The sequence below is a fragment of the Hoplias malabaricus genome, chromosome X2 (genome assembly GCF_029633855.1).
Source record: "Hoplias malabaricus isolate fHopMal1 chromosome X2, fHopMal1.hap1, whole genome shotgun sequence".
NCBI classification, from domain to species: Eukaryota; Metazoa; Chordata; class Actinopteri; order Characiformes; family Erythrinidae; genus Hoplias; species Hoplias malabaricus.
In genome coordinates this window covers 19035935-19056329 of record NC_089819.1, presented here as the reverse complement: position 1 = coordinate 19056329, position 20395 = coordinate 19035935, and the positions used below count along the sequence as shown (strand labels likewise).

Here is a 20395-nt window from a genome sequence, read left to right as displayed (position 1 = left end):
TTTTTGTTAAAAATAATATATAGTGAATCAGGTATACAGACTTAGCCAAAATGGAGAGTGTAGGCTACATTTACCTTTACTATGTGGACTGTGGGAGTAAACCCTTGCGGACACGGGGCGAACACACCCAACTCCTCAACTCCACACCCAACCCCAGGACCCTGGATATAATATGCAGGCAACACCATGGCTGTTCAAAAGTCCAAATCTTAAAAACACAGAGGGTAAATTACAGACAAAGGCAGGCATAGATATACAGTATTGTGCAGAAGTCTTAGGCACCTAAGATAATTATATAAATTTAAATAATGACTTGTCAGTACGCGTGGTGTTTGTATAAAGTTATATATAATCACTGTAAATACAAAAAATAATAATATAAAACAAATAAGAAATATAATTTTTTTCTATAAAGTAGTAGGTGAGAGTGTGTTTGAAGAACAATGTTTTGTTCAGATTCTCCTTGATTTGCATGGATTTGTTAAATCAACAGTAAACATTATTTAAAATCATTATTTATTAAGCGTTAAAATTAGGTATTGGATGATAACCAGACTCAATGAGGAGAGATTTGGAAAACGTTAAACCAACACATTCACACACACAATATCACACTGGAATAGTGTTGTTTGATTTTTATTGTAATGTTGGATGTTGTTTGTTTGTTTTTTAGCAAATAAACACTTACTGCTCAGATAAATAGCTTTTTAAATCTCATAATATATATATAAGGTGACGCAGCAAATAGTGTCGCAGTCACACAGCTCCAGGGACCTGGAGGTTGTGGGTTCGATTCCCGCTCCGGGTGACTGTCTGTGAGGAGTTAGTGTGTTCTCCCTGTGTCCGCGTGGGTTTCCTCTGGGTGACTGTCTGTAAAGAGTTTGATGTGTTCTCCCTGTGTCCGCGTGGGTTTCCTCCGGGTGACTGTCTGTGAGGAGTTTGGGGTGTTCTCCCTGAGTCCGCGTGGGTTTCCTCCGGGTGCAAAAACACATGTTGGTAGGTGGATCGTAGGTGTGAGTGTGTGTTACACTTTGAAGGACTGGCTCATCCTCCAGGGTGTATTCCCGTCGTGCGCCCAATGATTCCAGGTAGGCTCTGGACCCACCGTGACCCTGAACTGGATAATAAATGAAATTTAATTTGATTAGAAGAGACTGTGGGGGCTTCATTGATGTCCACAGTGTGATTTTAATGTATTTGGCAACCTAAGTTAATGCTTATACTAACTTAAAATAACAACACGTTCCTATATACAGTTGATTCTACTATCTCAAACATTTTTGAAATGTGCATTGTCCATCTCTATTGTCTATTCAATTATCTATCAGCTTAATTTTGTGACATTATTTATGAAAATATTAAATGACCAAAAAAAAGCAGGAGAATTACATCAGTGCTTCTCCTGCTTCTTCAGTTTTTGATCTTCCTCTGCTGCAGGTGCACACATCACTCCCTTGTTCTTGAGTGACATATATTGTTGATTTGGAGCATTAATTATGAATGTTGCCTGTCCTGTAGGTATGTGTGTAAAGGCATTTGAAACCTGCCATGTAATTGAAAGATCACGTTTCAATTCAGCGCTCTGTAGTAACCAGTGATGCACTGTTATGGTGAGACAAGATGAAAGAGTCTAGCGGTGTTACTGGAACAGCTGGTACACTGGAAGGCAGGAGTCATTACACATGGATGACAGGGCAGTTGGATCCTTTTCTTTTGAATCCCATTACTTTTATTCTATATAGAAATGTTGCCAGTGAAAACATACTTTCATTAAAATTTTTTTAATTACATTTTTTTTTTATGTAAAACAGTATCATACACACAAACCAAATACATCATCCACTCTAATATTTGAGAACACGTGCTCGTCCAGCAGCTACTTCTCTCATGGAAAGCCTTTAAAGTAGATGCTAAAAGCTTCAGTAATGATTTGATTGTTTTTAGACACAAGACCATTAGTGTGTTAAGGTACGGGTATTGAAAGTTTGGTTTTGAATCTCGGACACCACCTAAACTCATATTGGACTGAGCTCCATCACTCCAGAGAATGCCGTTTTACTGCATTACAGTCCAATGCTTGTGGCTTTACACCCCACTTGTCCACGTTTGGCATTGGGAATGGTGACTCTAATCAGAAGTAAGATGAATCTGTCAGACTTTGGCATGAGCTAGTTTGTATACTGCAGGTCAAAGGGTGCGATTGCTGGTGGAAAGAACACCTCCCGCGATAGGAAACGTCACAGTGCAGTGGCGAATCGAGGGCCCGCAACCTTCTCTGACATTCATGGATATCTCCGGCATTCTCTTCTTCAGTGAAGTAAGAAAAAAACCCTCATTCCATTATAAACCAGTCAAACAGACTTTTATTATTTAAATAAAAATGTAATTATTTCTTTCAACAATAACATTTTAAACTCTAGATCACAAATGAATACTTTATTACCTTTCTGTTTTTTTTCACATATACTCTTGCATATACATGTTCTGTTGTGCTTGATAATAGGGGATGCTGAATGACACTATAGTGCTGCAGCTACTGGATGATGGCACCCCTGAGGAGAGAGAAGAGTACAGAGTTGTCCTCTCTAATATTCAAACTAAGGGTGAGCATTGTGTTGCTGTTTATTACTATGTTATAGTTTATATAGTTGAGCTTGAGCTTGGAGCTTTCAGTGCTTCAGTGCACTGAAAGCTTTCAGCATTCAGTGATGCTCCAGCTCCCTACTGTTTTACAATACCTTTACTGTTAATACTTTCACTCCCATGCATTTACATTGAAGGGTCTTTGCACCAGCACAACTGATTCACTCTGTCTGTGTCCCACAGGTGTGACAGTCACAGGGGCAGCTGCTCTAGACATTCAAGGCCACGAGGCAGTGGTCAGCGTGGAGGCCAGTGATGAGCCGTTTGGAATGCTCAGCATCGCCCCATCATCCCGCAGTGTATCCACGGAAGAGAAAAACACTACAGTTAGAATCTACATTAACAGAGAGTTTGGAGCCTCAGGTTTGTTCTTGTGTGGAAAAGTAATGCTCTTATTTGAAGAGTTAAATGTTCGTTTGTTGTTCTTAAATTGCATAACAGTAGCAAAAAAAGTCATCGGGGCATAATTATATTGTAATGGCATTAGAGACACAGCCATTGTGCTTAAGGGAGCTCTAAATTACACTTGAACAATGGTATAGAGCAGGGTTTGGCTGGGTGTGCAGCAAGAGCGAGAACTGAAGAGATGAGAAGGTGAAGGTATTTGCAGAGAGATGAGATTATTTTATTTAGGACAAAAAGAAAACAATGGGGTAACACTCAGAGGAATACTCAGGGCTCACAGGTGCATGTCTATGGAAGAGAGAGTGAAAAGACACATAGAAGAGAAAACAGAACTGAACATGTGATCAAAACCTGATGAGAGATAAGAACACAGGAGAACAGGCACAGATTATGGCACCCACATAGACCATCCCATGCATGACTCTCACCACACACAAGCCACCCATTCATGCTCATAAAACCACAGCATTTAACACCACAAACTAATTAGCAAACAAGCATGAATTGTGCAGGGGAGCTGCAAGGCAAGCGTTAATACTACTAAAGTGTAGTATGCGTTTTTCTACATTCACTTAATACATTGCTGTGAGCCCCCAGACTTTTGGAATACAATCTGTAACAACTACATCAAGTCTTTTTAAAGAATTTATTTTGGCAAAGACAGTGCATGTCTTACTGAACGTTGCTGGAATCCATTTGAATTTATTACACAATTCCAAGTTCATGAGACTGATGCATTATCATGCGTTTATTATTTTTACACTTCTGAGAAGCAGATCTTAGGAATGTTGCTGTTGCTCAGTGCTGTGATTCTGCCCACAGGAGCCGTGAATATCAGCTATGAGACAGTGAAGGGCTCTCTACAGGACCTGAGGCAGGTTGAGGGGGCTTTAGCCGAACCCAGTCAGGACTTTCTGTACGACTCAGGTTCTGTGGTCATGCAGGACGGTCAAACGTCTGTGTCCATCCCAATTACAATTATAGATGTAAGTAACTAATCAGAAGTTAAACTAATCGTGTTTAGCCAGTTCTTCAAACTGATCTGAGAAATATAGAATTTAGAATTACCTTCACTGTCAAACTATCTTTATCATTGCATAACAATATTGTTGCATGCTTAAACAGAACAGCAGATATTTTTTTTGGAGTTCTTATTGCGCTGACATGTTGATGTTTGCCTTTAAACAGGACAGTATTCCTGAGCTGCAGGAATTTTTCCTGGTCAACATTACATCAGCTGTTTTGATAAGTACAGCCCCAACTGCCACTAAGCTAGGTACAGCCTAATGAACATTTTTGTTGCACCTAATTTCCTACAACACATTCTTTGGCATGTCCTCTTTTCCTGTTCTTTCTTTTGTATAGCACTGATTTCCTTCATCTTTTTTCTCTTTGTTCCTTCATTCATTTCACTCTAGAGGTGCGCTATACTCTAAAAGGTAACAATACAGGTGTGCTTTGTGTTTTTGCATACGATCAGAAGATGTACATAGAATGCCTGCCTTCCAGTCTGCTTTGTAGAGCACATTTGTTGATGGATGCAGTCTCAAAAATGTTAGCAGGTTTAAATTAGCACAACCTTGTTTGAATAGCATTTAGTAAAACTCTTTTTTTAATTTCCAGTAAAACAGCCATAAATTACAAGTTTTAATTTTCAGTGTTCAGAATAAAAACAAAAAAACATACATTTAACACAAAATAACACAGATTTCCAAGGTTGGTCCTAGAATACATTCTGGATCTCACATAAATCTTTGCAAAACAGAAAAATTAAAGCTCGTCTTTTGGATTTCTTGTAAATTAGGTTTATCTGAAGACATTTTTGTTCTTGCAGTCTTTAGCAGTCCCTTTGTCTCTTTTATTATCTTTTAGTATGTTTGAATGAGTTATCTTTTTACTGATATAATGAATAACTTGAACTTAATGCTGGTTTGACTGGGAATGAGGTAAATGAAGGGTAATGAAACTTTTCTTTAGTGCTGTAATTGACTATAAATCAAAAGTATGGATCAGTGTTAGTTTCCTTTAGATACTAGCTGTATTAGTTTATTAGTGCTGTAGCTTGGGCACCAAACTGTAATGATATACTGAAATGCCGCTGTGTGAATTGTGAGGAAGTATAATTGTTTGCTGCTGTGGATTTAATGTGTCAACAGATACTCTAGGTTTGGTAGCAGAGGTTAGAATCAATGCTAATGACGGGGTCCGAGGAATCATCAGCTGGCAGAACATAGAGTAAGTGCATCTACAGAGTAATTCATGAGTAATTCATGAAACAAACTACTGTCAAAATTTATGTTCATAGATGCCACAGAGCTGGCCTACAAGTTAACAGTTATGTGGCATTATTGTTTCTCTGTAGTTATGAAGTGAATGAGACGATTGGAGTTGTAACCTTGGTGGCGTATCGTCATGCTGGAACCTATGGAAATGTCTCCCTCTTCTTCTATGCACAAAATCTAGAGGCTCAGTTGGGCCTGGATTACAATGCTACTGCTTCAGTGAGTCATGTATATTGACATTCATGGCATTTGATAATACTTCTACATGTGTACAGCAGACACATTGTACGCACTTTATGACACTATTATGATTATTTATTAATATTATCCATTAGGTATTTAATTATTTAACAGGTTATGAATTTAACTTCTGTTAAGTAAATAGCTAGCTACACAATTACTGATACATACATTTACTTTGCTATCTGTTCCTTACAAACACACCTGGTATCAACTGGACGTTTACAATTCACACCAAAAACAGATATAATCTTCTCTAATTTCTGTGTTTTTAAAATGGTATTATGCCACAGAACCCAGTGGTCATGATATCTACAACAATACAGATGCAAAAATATATATACAGACAATTGTATTACCCATTAACCCTGTGATAATTCATTTGCAGATGCTCCACTTTGTCAATGGAGAGAGGTATAAGTTTGTAGAGGTGCTGATCTTGGATGACCCCATTCCAGAAGGTGATGAGAAGTTTCAGCTCATTCTAACAAATCCCTCATCAGGTCTTGAGCTTGGCGAGAACACTACAGGTTAGTAATACAAATCCTACAGAAGGTTAATTTAGTTTACATGTGAGAAGATAATAGATGCCCAGCAATAACATCAACGCATGAGCTAAGTTAGACCATCCCTGTGCTCATGTCCCATAGCAACTGTAAGCATCATGGCCAATGATGATGGCCACGGCATCATTTCCTTCAACAACAGTGAGCACTTCCTGCTGAGGGAGCCCACCTCAGTGTCTGGTCTGGGTCAGAGTGTGGCCACTCTCTACATTGTTCGGAATCCACCTCAGGGAATATTCGGCACAGTCACTGTCCAGTTTTCCATTACTGATGCCAATGGCACACTCTACCCTGATGACCTCACACCATCTGGGGGCTTTGTAGTTCTGGAGGATGGGGTCAGATATAAGGTCAGCAAAAACTTGTCTGAACACCTAATCTCCTATGTTTTTGACTGACGGGAGCTTACTTAAAAGAACCCGTTCTCCTCCCTGTCATTTTAATGATATTCTATGATGTAGACTGTAGAGATCTGGGCAGTTTTGGATGCAGAGCCAGAAATGAATGAGACCTTCACGGTGACTCTGTACAACCCCACCGGTGGAGCACGACTGGGAGAGCCCACGCAGACCTTCATCACTGTGCTGCAGAACCAGGCTCCACTTGGACTCTTCAGAATAGCCCCATCCAGCAACAGGTACACACACCTATACACAGTACTCTGTACAGGGCTTAGACATCTGAGAACATGAGATCTGGGCACTAAGGTTTGAATAAAAACCATGAATATTAGAGAAAATACAAATAAACTAAATGTGGGTTAGCTTTAGCACTTACAAAAAGCCCCAAAAAACAAATGTCCATTATTTATATTTATCATCCACTACCTGCCTCAGCTAATCGGAGTGAAATATATGTCCAGACCTGATAGGACATTGAGTTCAGTGGTTTTAGACAGAATATTCTTGTCTGTGTTTTAAAACATGAAAACATGGTATGATCCACGTTAAAGAGAACTTTGCTGTTATTGGGTCAGGATGTCGGGAACAAAGCCAACTGAACCAATCCATTCTAATCCATATTAGAATTCTTTACTGTATTTCTTTATTTACAGTGTTAAACTGTTTTCTTTTGCACAGTAGTAAAAACACAAAAATAAACGTCAATTTGCAGTACAGTCAGCTGATTGGTCTCATTGTATGTGCTTGTGTTCAGAACTTTGAGCTCTCTGACCGTAGAGGAGACTGCAGGTACGGTGTATTTGACAGTGTCTCGCAGTAATGGACTGGACTCTGCAGTCAGTGTGGAGTTTGAGACACAGTCGGACACAGCCTTTGGGATGAGTAAGAAAATTACACTAATACACAATGATAATGTCAACAATATTGTATTTTATTATAATTGATAAAGCTTGCAGTGCACCATGTTTTATTTATTTAATTTAACCCTTAACTGAACTAAAGGGAAATGGAAAAAAAAAAAATATATATATATATATATATATATATATATATATATATATATATATATATATATAAACACACAAAATATATAGCATAATGCAATATAGCAATATGTGTGTTTAGAAATTCCTTACAATGCAAAATGTATGGTGTGTATTAAAATATACTTTATATTGTTTTATTAGAGGGAGACAATCCAATCCTGGCTGTTTCTCAGCGCTTCAGAGACGCTCTGCCTGTGGGCTGGTGCTCTGTGCCCAGTGGAGATTCTGCTCTGGTTCTGAGGCTTGGAAGCTTGAACAGCAGCTCAGTCCAGGACCAGATCATTCTCTACAGCTGGCAGGGAGTGTTTGTACCTGTTGAGGTAAGAAATTAATCAGAATCATTCCATATTAACTATAATTCTTGCGAGACAAACAAAAGCTACTATTTCATTTATGTAACAATGATTTATTTTATTCCATACACAGACATTTGAGCTCGGAATTAAAGTATGAATATGGAGGGAAATTAAATGTATTCGTTATACTTTTTAAATAGCATTGACTTGGCATTTCCATACATTTTACCTCAAAGATCCAGTTAAGATGGCAGGGTCAGTATCAGGTTAAAAACCTTTAAAAAAAAATTTTTTTTTTTGATTATTTCAACGCTTGCAGCTCTTTTGGGGAAACTAGCTCCAGATGTCTTCCTTACTTTCTCCTTATTACTTAATCAATAATTCACAGAAATGAAAATGGAGATGTTGGTATGAAGAGCCAGTATAAATGTTGGTTTAAAGAAACATGAGAAAAGTCCATGTGTCTCTTGTCTCTTGCCGTTGTAGTTTGTGAGTGTCCAGAGGCCCTCCTCTTGTGTGGGTTTTACCGTAAATGGCACCTCCTATGTGGCAGTGTCCCACGGAGACACCGCCGAGTCGCCTGCTGCCAACATCAGCCTGTTTCGCCTCCAGCCTGACCTCAATCTTACTCTAGTGAGTCCATCAGTGTCACTATATCTATGCCCTCTTTCTCTCTCTGCCATGCACAAGCTATAACTCCCTCTCTGTTTTTACTCAGAAAACTCTGTGAAAATATTACTAGCTTTAAAAAAAGACCCGTGGCTTGCTCTGTTAATGCGTGGATGTCATAGTGTTTTGTAGTCTTTTCATTATTCTGTTTCTTTTCCAGGAGCAAACTTTGACTGTGGGAAGTTATGACATTAAGCCTTTCACAGTCGGATCTCAGCTATATTTCATTGCTTTAAACGAGGTAGAGTAAATTTACCTTCGGTATTAAATCTGTTGTTAGCTTTCATTTTAGAGAGTGCATGTTTACACTACATGAACATTAGAGGTGGGCGATATGGCCTTGAAATAATATCACAATATTTCAGTGTGTTTTGGCGATAATGATATTCTTGATGATATTACAACACACTGAAAAATATTTTTATTAATTTCAGAACAGACTATCGCAACAAAATAAATGTTACATTAATAATAATTATATTAAATTAAATAAATTTAATATATATTAATGGTAATTATAGCATTTTTCATAATAATAATAATAATAATAATAATCAAATGGTCTATTGTACATATAATATGAGTCACTTTCCACCATACTTCACTGTGGCTAAATGACTCATTTATAGAACGTATGCCGTATTATGGGTAACTGCATGATGTTATGTAAACAAGTGAGAATATCACGATATTGACTTTTTATCATTTTAAAAATGATGATATTATTGCGAACGATACAATATGGCACAGCTCTAATGAACATTATACTACATTACACCACATACGTTTATAGACACCACTTCACGTGTGACGCAGATGTTCAGTTACTCAAACGTATAAACTCTCTAAAGTAATGCATGTACTATGAAGCACTATGGAGCAAGTGCATATCAACTTAAAATCGTCATGCTCAATGGCAAACATGGGCTAGATGGATATGAAGCCCTCCAGCACTGACTGTGCAGCTGTAAGACTGCTTTTTCTGGAGTGATGAAATGCCATTCAAGACATCTGAAATACTCTGGTGGCTTTGTCTTAAAGCTGTCCCACAGTAGGGTGTGGTTTTGCAATGGACATAAATAACCTACTGATACTAGTGATTGTTGTCTATAGACCTTTGGCCATACTGTGTACATTTCTGGTGTGCAAAAGTAAAAATGATTAATTGTTTTCTCTATATGTCTTTTGCATTCTTTAGTTTCTGCTTTCATGTATGAACTGCTGTTGTAGATATTAAGCAATGTTCTCTCTGTGCAGGTGTTTGGGTGGATTAGGAATTCACTCACCTTCCTTCATACTCTGGAGCTGCAGAACATTACCACTCTCTCACCCTTCACCCGAGCAAGTGCAAATGAACAGTACCTTGCGGCCTGCAGGAACAGAGCTTCATCCGCCTGTTTGATCTATCAGTGGAGCAACGGGAGCTTCCAGAATCCTCAGCCACTGCCAGTCAATGCTAAAGTCAAACAAGTACAATCCATTTATTTGGGAGGAGATACATTCCTGCTAGTAGTCACTGAAGGTAATCTTGTTTTTCACTTTACATTATGTGTTCTCAGAAATACATGCATAGACTTATAACATTTAACTCACTGTAGTTCTCCCTCAGAGTAGTTGGGGACAATGTCAATACCAGGGAGAAAAAAAACCTATAACTATGTAAAAGAGGCATAACGCTGTTTTTAATCTTGAATATGACCGTTCTTGGGCGGCACGGTGGAGCAGCAGGTAGTGTCGCAGTCACACAGCTCCAGGGACCTGGAGGTTGTGGGTTCGATTCCTGCTCCGGGTGACTGTCTGTGAGGAGTTGGTGTGTTCTCCATGTGTCCGCGTGGGTTTCCTCCGGGTGCTCCGGTTTCCTCCCACAGTCCAAAAACACACTTTGGTAGGTGGATTGGCGACTCGAGTGTCCGTATGTGTGAGTGTGTGTGTTGCCCTGTGAAGGACTGGCGCCCCCACCAGGGTGTGTTCCCGCCTTGCGCCCAATGATTCCTGGTAGGCTCTGGACCCACCGTGACCTTGGACTGGATAAGGGTTACAGATGAATGAATGACAGTTCTTGACATTTGTATGTCATGTTGTTTACACACCAAAATAAATGCAATGATAACATTGTGAACGCATGTTATGAAATGTGAAGTATAGATAAACAGGCAGAAAGTGCTGCAACTTTGCCTCTTTGTTAAAGGGTTAAATCGCAAATTTAGTTCATTCTCTGGGGCTTTACTGTGGTACCAGAAGCTACCGGAAATGTCCCTACCCCACAGCTCCAGGATCCTGGGGTCCTGGGTTCTACACTTGCCTTAGGTCACTGACGGAAATTGTGTTCTCCTTGTTTCTGCTTGGGTTTCTTTCAGATGCCCCAGTTTCCTCCCACAATTCAAACACACTTTCCTGTAGATTGATTTGCTATTCAAAATTGTCCACAGGTGTGAATGTTTAAGAGACTGAGTGTGTTTAGCACTAAGGTGAACTGACACGCTGTCCATGATGTGTTCCTGCATAGCACCCAGTGATGCTGGTTAGCCTTTGAACACACCACGATCCTGATTAGGAAGAAGCGGTTACAAAAGATGAATGGGAAAAAAAGTACCTCCTCTGTAATTTAATGGCAAATTAAACCCAGAACTAACAAGGCCTGTTTAATGGTAGGCTGTTCTTTGTGGACCAGCTGAACTTTCTATGTTTGTAGTCTGCATGGTGTGCTCACGATGGTGTACAAACACACTGTGCACACAACAAGCACTGTGTTCTCACACAACAGCAGACATAACGGCTCCGATGCATTTTTAGGCTTCAGTGAATTGTAGAGAGGCACCAAAGCCAACACATGCGTCTGTGGATCGTAAGCGTGGTAAATGGCTGCTTCTCTGCCAGGCCTGGGTCTGCTGCCACAGCCAATCTAGAGCTTTATAATTTTATCTTGGGACTTTTCCTAGTAGGAGTGTCAGCATAGTGCTGCTCTGAACCACAGCATCACTTCATACAGTGTGTGTGTAGGTGTTGGCATGCGATTGTGCACTCCTACACTGTCCAGCCATGTTAAATCTCTGTGCTTTCATTGTTTGCTAAAGGTCCAAGTCCTGTGTGTGAGGTGTTTTTATGGGGTTCCCAGCAAACCTTCTTCAGACAAGCTCAGACCATTCCATTCGCTGGTTTGACTTCAGTCCACGCTTTCACTCCTACCTCGGGCATACGTATGTAAACATGGTTTATTTTCTCAGCTTTCTCACAGTAGAAATGCTGATCATTTTATCACATCTTTTATCAGGTTTATTACACTGTGTACACACCTATGTGTGAAATTACACTACAATCAGTAAAAATGACTAGAATTATATAACAATTATAATACAGTGTACAATTTACTTTTAGATACTGCTGTCCATGAAATTCACTTGTTTTTGGTTCAGTGTTTTGGGTTGATAGAGTATTAAACTCATAATTCAGTCATATTCATGTTTTTGTAATGATTATGCCACCAATTGCTTTGATATCATCGAAACATGCGTTATTACAGTTTGTATAGGACAATTGTGTTTGTATTTTGAAAGGCTAATGTCACTGCGTAAGTCTGTAGCCGTCAGGGAATGCGCGATAATTGCTTAGGAATCTTGCTCACTCTTTGTTGTTTAGCGCACCTGATTCTGGCTGGGACGAATGGATCTGCTCTGTATTCATGGAAGTCTGATCTGAGCCAGTTTAAGAAGGTCCTGAGCACCTCTCCGGCTCAGCAGTTCCTCTACCTGTCTGTCCAATCACTTAATGCAACAAAGAGTCTGATTATAGCCACAGGAGGATCCAACTCCATCGTATATGAACTGACCTCTATGTCCAACCAGTCAGACTTCATCCCTCGGTAGAGTACCTCAAGCAAATTTTCAGTTTTCTGTTCATCAAGATTTAATAGTTGTATTTAGATATTTCAGTGTTCCTCTAATTTAATATTTACATTAAGTGATTAATTGATGTGCATGAGATATTGTTACAGCACTTATAGTAATTAAACCCTTAACTTGGTCAACTGTGCTCACATTTATCAGTCCTTATACACCAGCCATTTCATGCTTTGTTAGTTAACACCTCTACGTCTTATTTTTGTGCCTTATCTGTGCTTGTTTGATGCTTTTAACATACTATTTAAAAAATATATTTGGTGGTATGTACTCCCTACAGCATGATTACTTCATGCATTCTCTACAACAAACATAAAAAAAAATCTGTTTTGACCAGAAGTGCCCAATTTTATTTGCCTGTTTAGATCTGGTGAGCTGTTCTTCCAGCCAGGAGTCAGTGAGTTAGAAGTTGCTGTGAATATCATCAATGATGAGGTGCCAGAAGAGGATGAACGTTTCCGTCTGGGTCTGAAGAATCCTAAAGGGGGGGCAGAGATTGGTGGTCGTGGTCAAGTGACTGTGGTCATCCTGGCAAATGACGATGCCTATGGCATTATTGGCTTTGCACAGGTTTCTCACAGTTGTTTTACAATGAAAATGTCTTGAAAACATATTGTTATTGTAGATAATCTCTTTAAACAATGCGCTGTTGAGGTTGTAATATAAATTCATTCATTCATTGTCTGTAACCACTTATCCAGTTCAGGGTCACAGTGGGTCAGGAACACACCCAGGAGGTGGCGCCAGTCCCTCACAGGGCCACACATACACACACGCATTCACTCACACACTCACACCTCCAGACACTCCATTCCACCTAGCAACATGTGTTTTTGGACTGTGGGAAGAAACTGGAGCACCCGGAGGAACCCCACGCAGACACAGGGACAACACACCAAACTCCTCACAGACAGTCACCCGGAGGAAACCCACGCGGACACAGGGAGAACACACCACACTCCTCACAGACAGTCACCCGGAGGAAACCCACACAGGCATAGGGAGAACACACCACACTCCTTACAGACAGTCACCCGGAGGAAACCCACGCAGACACAGGGAGAACACACCACACTCCTCACAGACCGTCACCCGGAGGAAACCCACGCAGACACAGGGAGAACACACCAACTCCTCACAGACAGTCACCCGGAGCAGGACTTGTCCCTGGAGCTGTGTGACTGCTGCACCACCGTGTCGCACCTTTGTAATATACAGCACGGCCCAATTTACCATTGGCTAATTTGACAGCAGAAAGTTTCAGGTTTCAGTATTACGTTTTTCATTCCAGATCATGCATAATATAAGCTTAACAGAACTCAAAAACTCCTCTAAATTTGCAGTAAATTTCTAAAAAAATGTTCAGATAAATCTCACTTTAAATACCTTTTGAATGTTTTAAATTACTACTTAACCTATCTGTGTTTCTGCCCAGAGCTCTTTATCTAGGGAGGTGGATGAGCTGGAGAGGGATAATCCTGTCACTCTCAGTGTGGAGAGGAGGAGGGGCACCTTCGGCAGGCTGACTGTACGCTGGGCAGCTAATGGCAGTCTGGAGGATATTTTCCCCACATCCGGAGTGGTGAGGGTTCATGGCTGAAAACACACATAATAGCATTGTAATAATGTTCTCCTTTATTTCAGTAGTAATCAGTTTATAATGCTTCTCCTGGATGACACTGACAGTCATATTTTGAGCTCTATCTATTTACGTCTGTTTGGGCGCTAACAAAAACAGTGATTACAATGCACCATGGTGTTAATGATGATAACATATTACCCATCCCTTACATTTCATAAAACAGCAAACAAAATACAAAATGTTTAAACACCAGTGGTCAATAAATTATTAAATTTTTTTGTGTAAAACAATTTGGATGTCAAGCAACATAAAGATGAAAACTGTGGCATTGTTTTTTAAAACTTGTGTATTAATAAATGTTAGCTCATAGAGTTAAATGTTGGAAATAAAATATCTTTTTTATATCTCTTTTCATCCTCTAGGTGACTTTTTCAGAGAGTCAGGCTGTGGCCACCATCTCATTGAATGTGTTAGCTGACAGCATTCCAGAAATGGCAGAGAAAGTGACCATCACCCTGACAGATGTCACCACAGTGGGGGTCATGGATCCTCCTCGGAGAGCTCAGATTGACCCACAGCGAGACAGAGCCGAGCTCACCATTAAAGCAAATGGATCTCCATATGGAGTAATTGGATGGCACCTGGACTCACAGTACTTCATCACAGCCGAACCTCCAAGTAATTCATCTATTTGCAGAGTCTGAGCATTTCGGCCAAACCTGAACAATGAAAGGGGTCTGAATGCCATATAATCAGTCGTCATAACTGCAGTCCACCTCTAAAATTACAGGCTTTCATTTTTCTGCAATTTTAATGAATCGATTGCAGAGAATTATGTTAAAGACTTGCTCGGATGCTTTCTTATTGTCTTTGTTTGTTGTAAAGTGATTAATTTCACACTTTTGAAACTTAAAAATATAGATTTGAATTTTTTCCTGTTTTTAGGAAACCCAAGCAATATCACACTGAGCATTGTGAGAGATCAGGGGGCATCGGGGGATGTGGTGGTCTACTACACAACTAGACCAGCTCTGTCATTGCCAACAGTCAATCAAGCCACTGAGGGTCAGGACTATGTGGCTAAACAAGCTACAGTTATTATGATGGAGAAAGCTTCTGTTGCCCTAGTAACCATCACTATATTACCAGTGAGTATTCATATTGCAGAACAAGTCTAGACATGCATACACAAACTAGTCGATTCCCTCACTTTAATTCAAACCCTGTTTCCAAAGGGAATGCTATATGAAATTTAAATTAAAACAGAATGTATATATAAATTAAATAAGCATAGTTTGAACTTGATGCCAGAAATATGTTGGGATGGGGAATAAAAGAGTGGTAAATTGTGTAATGCTACAAAATAAACAAATTAGGTAAATTGGAAACAGGTCGACCACATGTATTTCATTTGTATTTTTCATTCATTTCATTTTTTTGTATTGTATCCACTTTCTGCACTGATTGCAACAGTATTGTCCCAAAGTAAAAAGAGAGACATTTAATTAGTTCAGACCCATTGAAACTGAAAAATAACTCTAATGGAGACCTGAGCTTTTGAATACCTAAAATATTATATCAAGCAAGAAATAGGATCACTTCTCAAAGTATTTTTTTAAAAGAAGAGATGGTGGAACACAGTATTATAACATTTTCCTGGCATCAATTTCAAATATTTCTCAAAAAACATGTTTTAACATGTTGTCTTTGTTCTACTTTCACAACTTTTCTGGAAATTGTGTTTAAAATGTAGCGTTATAATATCACACCCAGTCCTCTACTGACAGTTGCAAGGCAGATGGTTAATGTTTAATAATGAATGTGCAGCCTGACCCCACTGACAATCACAAGTATCTAGCCTCAGTTTTAACATTATGGACATCACTAGGAATTAGGGCATATAGCATTCATTTTAATGTGAAATTACACTTTTATTTTAGCAGGTGGACGGAAAGAGGCATAACAGCAATAGGTACTTTGACTGAGGCAAATACTTTTAAGTCATTTAAAAAGGTTAAAAAAGAATTCAAAATAGAAAATAAAGACTTGTTTCGATATTTGCAGCTGAGACACTTTTATGACAAATCACAAATGTTAGACTGCTGTAACGGGCTAGTGGAAATGATGCTGAACTCAAATAAAGAGATGCCCTCCAAGACTGTTTCAAAACTTTATACATGCTTTCTAAAATGCAATGTGAATAATTCATACTATGCAAAAATTTAATGGGAAAAAGTAATGCCACTGGATATATCAGAGGGTGATTGGCATTTGATCTCAGCTCCACACCAGCTCCAGAAGCTGGAGAGAATTTGGATGGAATCATTTAAGATATTTCATTACACCATTTATTAAAAGCAAACAAATCAAAGTAAATCAACCATGCTGGAGAGAATGTGATCACATGAATCCCAATCACATACATATTTTTTGGTCATGTGAGAAATTACAACCATTTTGGTCGGAGGTGGTGAGGATAATAGAGTCTTCAGTTATAAGGTTCCAAGAGACCCAAGGGTTTTATACCTTGGAATGATCCGAGAGGATGTGATTCGAAAAGAGGATGTCTACATCTTTAAAATAATGACTGTGGCTGTGAAGAAAGTTATTACAAAGAACTTGATGAAAAAAGAGCCACCAAAAGTAAAACACTGGTTGGAAATAATGGAAGAGATCTATAAAATGGAGAAACTGACATTCCTGCTGCGGCTCAAAATTAACACCGTTGAACGTAACTGGCGGAAATGGACACTATATAACAACCCCAATACAACGGGCTTATAAATTTGAGAACTGTCACCCAATGTTCATATTCATGTTTTTGTGTGTTTGCTGTTTTTGACTACGTTCTACTCATGTTTCTTTTTCATTGAAAAATAATGGAAAGCACTAAATAAAAGAAATTACACTTTTATTTTAAAGTGATAACCAATAAATCAGTATTAAATAGTAGCAGTGTAATATTAGATATGCTATTATGCTGTTGGGGTGTTCCTGTCTAAAAGAAATGCCCCTCACTGCATTTCAGTTCTACTCATTTCTATGGCATTTCATTGCACAGACGTGGAAAAGACATTTGTTATGTTATCGTTTTTATAAACCACAGATATAGGCAGCATTTCCCTGCATCAGATTATACAATATTATCACCATCATGTTGAATTAGTGCACAAAGTATATTTAAAATGCTCACAAAACCCACAAATGCATATAAGCTGATACATTCCTTTTAGTACCTTTCAGTTTGTTGTGGCTGGATGCAAACTGAAACTACTCTAATTCCTTGTAAGTCAAAGAGTACATGTCGTAGACCTCCATTGCTCCATCCTGTGTCACAGTTCAACTCAGGCCGTCTAAGCTAAGCAGAGGGAGTAACCAAAGCTCTGTTAGAGTCCTTAAGCAGACAAGCTGGCTTTTTGCCCGCAGGCTGCCTGCAGTGCAGGCCAACAACACATGGCTATCACCACGACCGCTGAAACCCTGCTTTCTATCCTCTGTTTCCTCCTCAAATAGCTCTTGCTTCTGTAAATTGCAGCGGCCCGGGTATTTTTACCTTCTCTAGCCTCATGCTGAGTTTTGTTTGGGCTGAGAGTGCTTGGTGATGTCTCAAACTGCTGGCAAACATCAACTAATTATTCAGTTGCATAACACATAATTTAGCTATGGTTTAACGCTAAGCAATTACTCACAATGATGAAAAAGAGTTTGGAGTAAATATCAATTAAACATGGATTTTATCCAATGACACCATGACATCCTGAATGAAGTCTGTGTGAATATGAGCAAATATAGACTTGTATTAAATGTATTTAACGTTGTTAACGTGTCTTCACAGGATGACATTCCAGAATTAGCAGAGACTTTTCTAGTGAATATTACTCGTGTGGAGCTGCTAGGAGGTCAGACTGGAGCAGGACAGCCGAGCATCAGAAGGCCTGGGATGGAGATTGCAGAGGTCATCATTCAAGAAAATGATGAGCCCAGAGGGGTCTTTCAGTTCAACGTTACCAAGGTAAGGCCTTCTTAGTGGCATTTACATTTATTCTTTCTTGTGGATCATGAAGGATAAGTGATATACGTACTTTCAGGATGTTTCTGGAGTAGTCTTTGGCCATGAGGTTCCTCCACCTGGTAACGTGCTTTATCTGCCAGTGGTGAGGCTTGCTGGGAAGAATGACAGGATCGTGTTGTTCTGGGAAGCTCAGTCTGTCATCGCCAGCACTGAAGACTTCACTCCATCTTCAGGCAACCTGACCTTTCAAGATGGACAGGTAAAAAAAAAAAAAATCATATTGATTACTTGTGTATTATTTAGTCATACTGATATTCCTTACAAAGCTAAGTCCTTTAAAAAAGAGCATTTTATTGTATGTACATTGAGCAATCGCTGGATTAGAAACACACTCGTTGTCCATTTTATCATGGTGAGAAGCAGGTGGACTACAGTCTGTAATTTCTCTGCATACTTTCTCACCCCCATTTCAACCTGTTCTTCAATGGTCAGGACCCCACAGGAAGTGGATCATTCTTGGCGCTGCAGTGACACTGACGTTGTGGTGGTGGTGTGTTCATGCCTGTTGTGCTGGTACAGGTGGTTCATGTCCACTCACTGTTGGTCCACCTTGTAGATGTAAAGTCAGAGAGATGTGAAGTAGTTAATCTGTTGCTGCACAGTTTGAGTTTGTCGTCCTCTAGCCTTTTATTAGTGGACGCGACTGGACGTGGTGGGTGAACTATTTTCAAACTGAGGGCTGCTATGTCCGATTCACTCCTACCAGCACAACACAATAACTGTCACCACCATAACAGTGTCACTGCAGTGCAGAGAATGACCACCGAAATCATATTCAAAGAAACAGGTGGCCTGCAATCTGTACTGGTAGATCTATGAAGTGCTCCTGTATGGATATACAGATATTTAGAACTGTTGTAGAAAACATATTTGAAATCTTTGTCCATAATCAAAGCTTGAAAATATCTGTTTTAGCCAGCCTTGATATTTACACCTCTGTAGCTTTATATGTGCAGGAAACTTTTGTACATGTATTTTAATATAGCAGAATTATCCCACGTACTGTTGGACTAGCTCGACTGGTATAATGATCAAGCAATTTTCATATAATCAGTAAAGGCTTTGCTTTTTAAACTACATACAGGGGTTAGACAATGAAACTGAAACACCTGTCATTGTAGTGTGGGGGGGTTTCATGGCTAAATTGGAGCAGCCTGGAGGCCAATCTTCATTAATTGCACATTGCACCAGTAAGACCATGTGCATCCAATGGTTCAAACATTGTATCCTGAAGGCGGGTGGTGCCGTGTATCAGGACGACAATGCACCAATACACACAGCAAGACTTGTGAAAGATTGGTTTGATGAACATGAAAGTGAAGTTGAACATCTCCCATGGCCTGCACAGTCACCAGATCTAAATATTATTGAGCCACTTTGGGGTGTTTTGGAGGAGCGAGTCAGGAAACGTTTTCCTCCACCAGCATCACGTAGAGACCTGGCCACTATCCTGCAAGAAGAATGGCTTCAAATCCCTCTGACCACTGTGCAGGACTTGTATATGTCATTCCAAGACTAATTGACGCTGTATTGGCCGCAAACGGAGGCCCTACACCATACTAATAAATTACTGTGGTCTAAAACCAGGTGTTTCAGTTTCATTGTCCAACCCCTGTGTATTTATATGATAGAAACCAATTACTGGTGTACACACTAACTGGGTATTTCTAAAATGTATTAAATAGTAATAGCATTAGTAACCCTTCTGCTCTTGCAGACAAGTGCCATGATTGAGATCACCATTATTGACGACACCATTGTTGAGCCCATGGAATCCTTTCTTGTGAAGCTCACTCGTGTGATTGGAGGAGCCCGACTTGGAGCTGACACTTCTGTTGTGATCAATATTCCTGCCAATGATTCACCGTTGGGTCGCTTTGGATTCCAAGAGCTAATGGTATATTTATATATGTATATAGAGACTATCTCACCCTGTCGGGATTCATTCAAACCTTTTAAATGATGTTCCTGTTCTCCAGTTTACTGTCTCAGAGCCACAGTTTACAGATGATCCTGCTTCTATGGCTAATCTAACAGTAGTGAGGAGTTCAGGGGGTGTTGGCACAGTCTATCTGATTTGGCTTCTTGAGCAAAAAGGAAGAGACGACTTACAGCCTTATAATGGAACTCTTGTCTTTAACGGGGTAAGTGAAAGTCCCAGCAGTACGGACTGCTGCTTATATCTTATGTTGCATTTAAATGTTGGTGGTAAATGATTAGCGGCAAACTGGATATTTCCAAAGGCATCTTTTTGTTAAGTAAAAAATGCTAGCATGACACTATTTGACAGTGCATTC

At 39.5% G+C, this 20395-nt stretch overlaps 1 protein-coding gene across 1 annotated transcript in view; it reads left to right on the top strand.

Moving 5' to 3' along the window:
* Positions 1 to 20395, top strand: part of LOC136676674 (adhesion G-protein coupled receptor V1-like) — a 138626-nt gene that overhangs the window by 41483 nt on the left and 76748 nt on the right. The window contains exons 34-58 of the mRNA XM_066653831.1: positions 2187 to 2317; positions 2504 to 2603; positions 2827 to 3006; positions 3871 to 4034; positions 4237 to 4324; positions 5205 to 5283; positions 5411 to 5549; positions 5959 to 6100; positions 6221 to 6486; positions 6598 to 6773; positions 7292 to 7419; positions 7725 to 7903; positions 8366 to 8512; positions 8709 to 8789; positions 9806 to 10070; positions 11623 to 11745; positions 12185 to 12407; positions 12810 to 13014; positions 13880 to 14026; positions 14449 to 14704; positions 14972 to 15174; positions 17862 to 18038; positions 18115 to 18297; positions 19816 to 19995; positions 20078 to 20242. Coding sequence (XP_066509928.1) covers positions 2187 to 2317; positions 2504 to 2603; positions 2827 to 3006; positions 3871 to 4034; positions 4237 to 4324; positions 5205 to 5283; positions 5411 to 5549; positions 5959 to 6100; positions 6221 to 6486; positions 6598 to 6773; positions 7292 to 7419; positions 7725 to 7903; positions 8366 to 8512; positions 8709 to 8789; positions 9806 to 10070; positions 11623 to 11745; positions 12185 to 12407; positions 12810 to 13014; positions 13880 to 14026; positions 14449 to 14704; positions 14972 to 15174; positions 17862 to 18038; positions 18115 to 18297; positions 19816 to 19995; positions 20078 to 20242 — 4127 coding nt within the window. The remainder of the gene's footprint in view (positions 1 to 2186; positions 2318 to 2503; positions 2604 to 2826; positions 3007 to 3870; positions 4035 to 4236; positions 4325 to 5204; positions 5284 to 5410; positions 5550 to 5958; positions 6101 to 6220; positions 6487 to 6597; positions 6774 to 7291; positions 7420 to 7724; positions 7904 to 8365; positions 8513 to 8708; positions 8790 to 9805; positions 10071 to 11622; positions 11746 to 12184; positions 12408 to 12809; positions 13015 to 13879; positions 14027 to 14448; positions 14705 to 14971; positions 15175 to 17861; positions 18039 to 18114; positions 18298 to 19815; positions 19996 to 20077; positions 20243 to 20395) is intronic.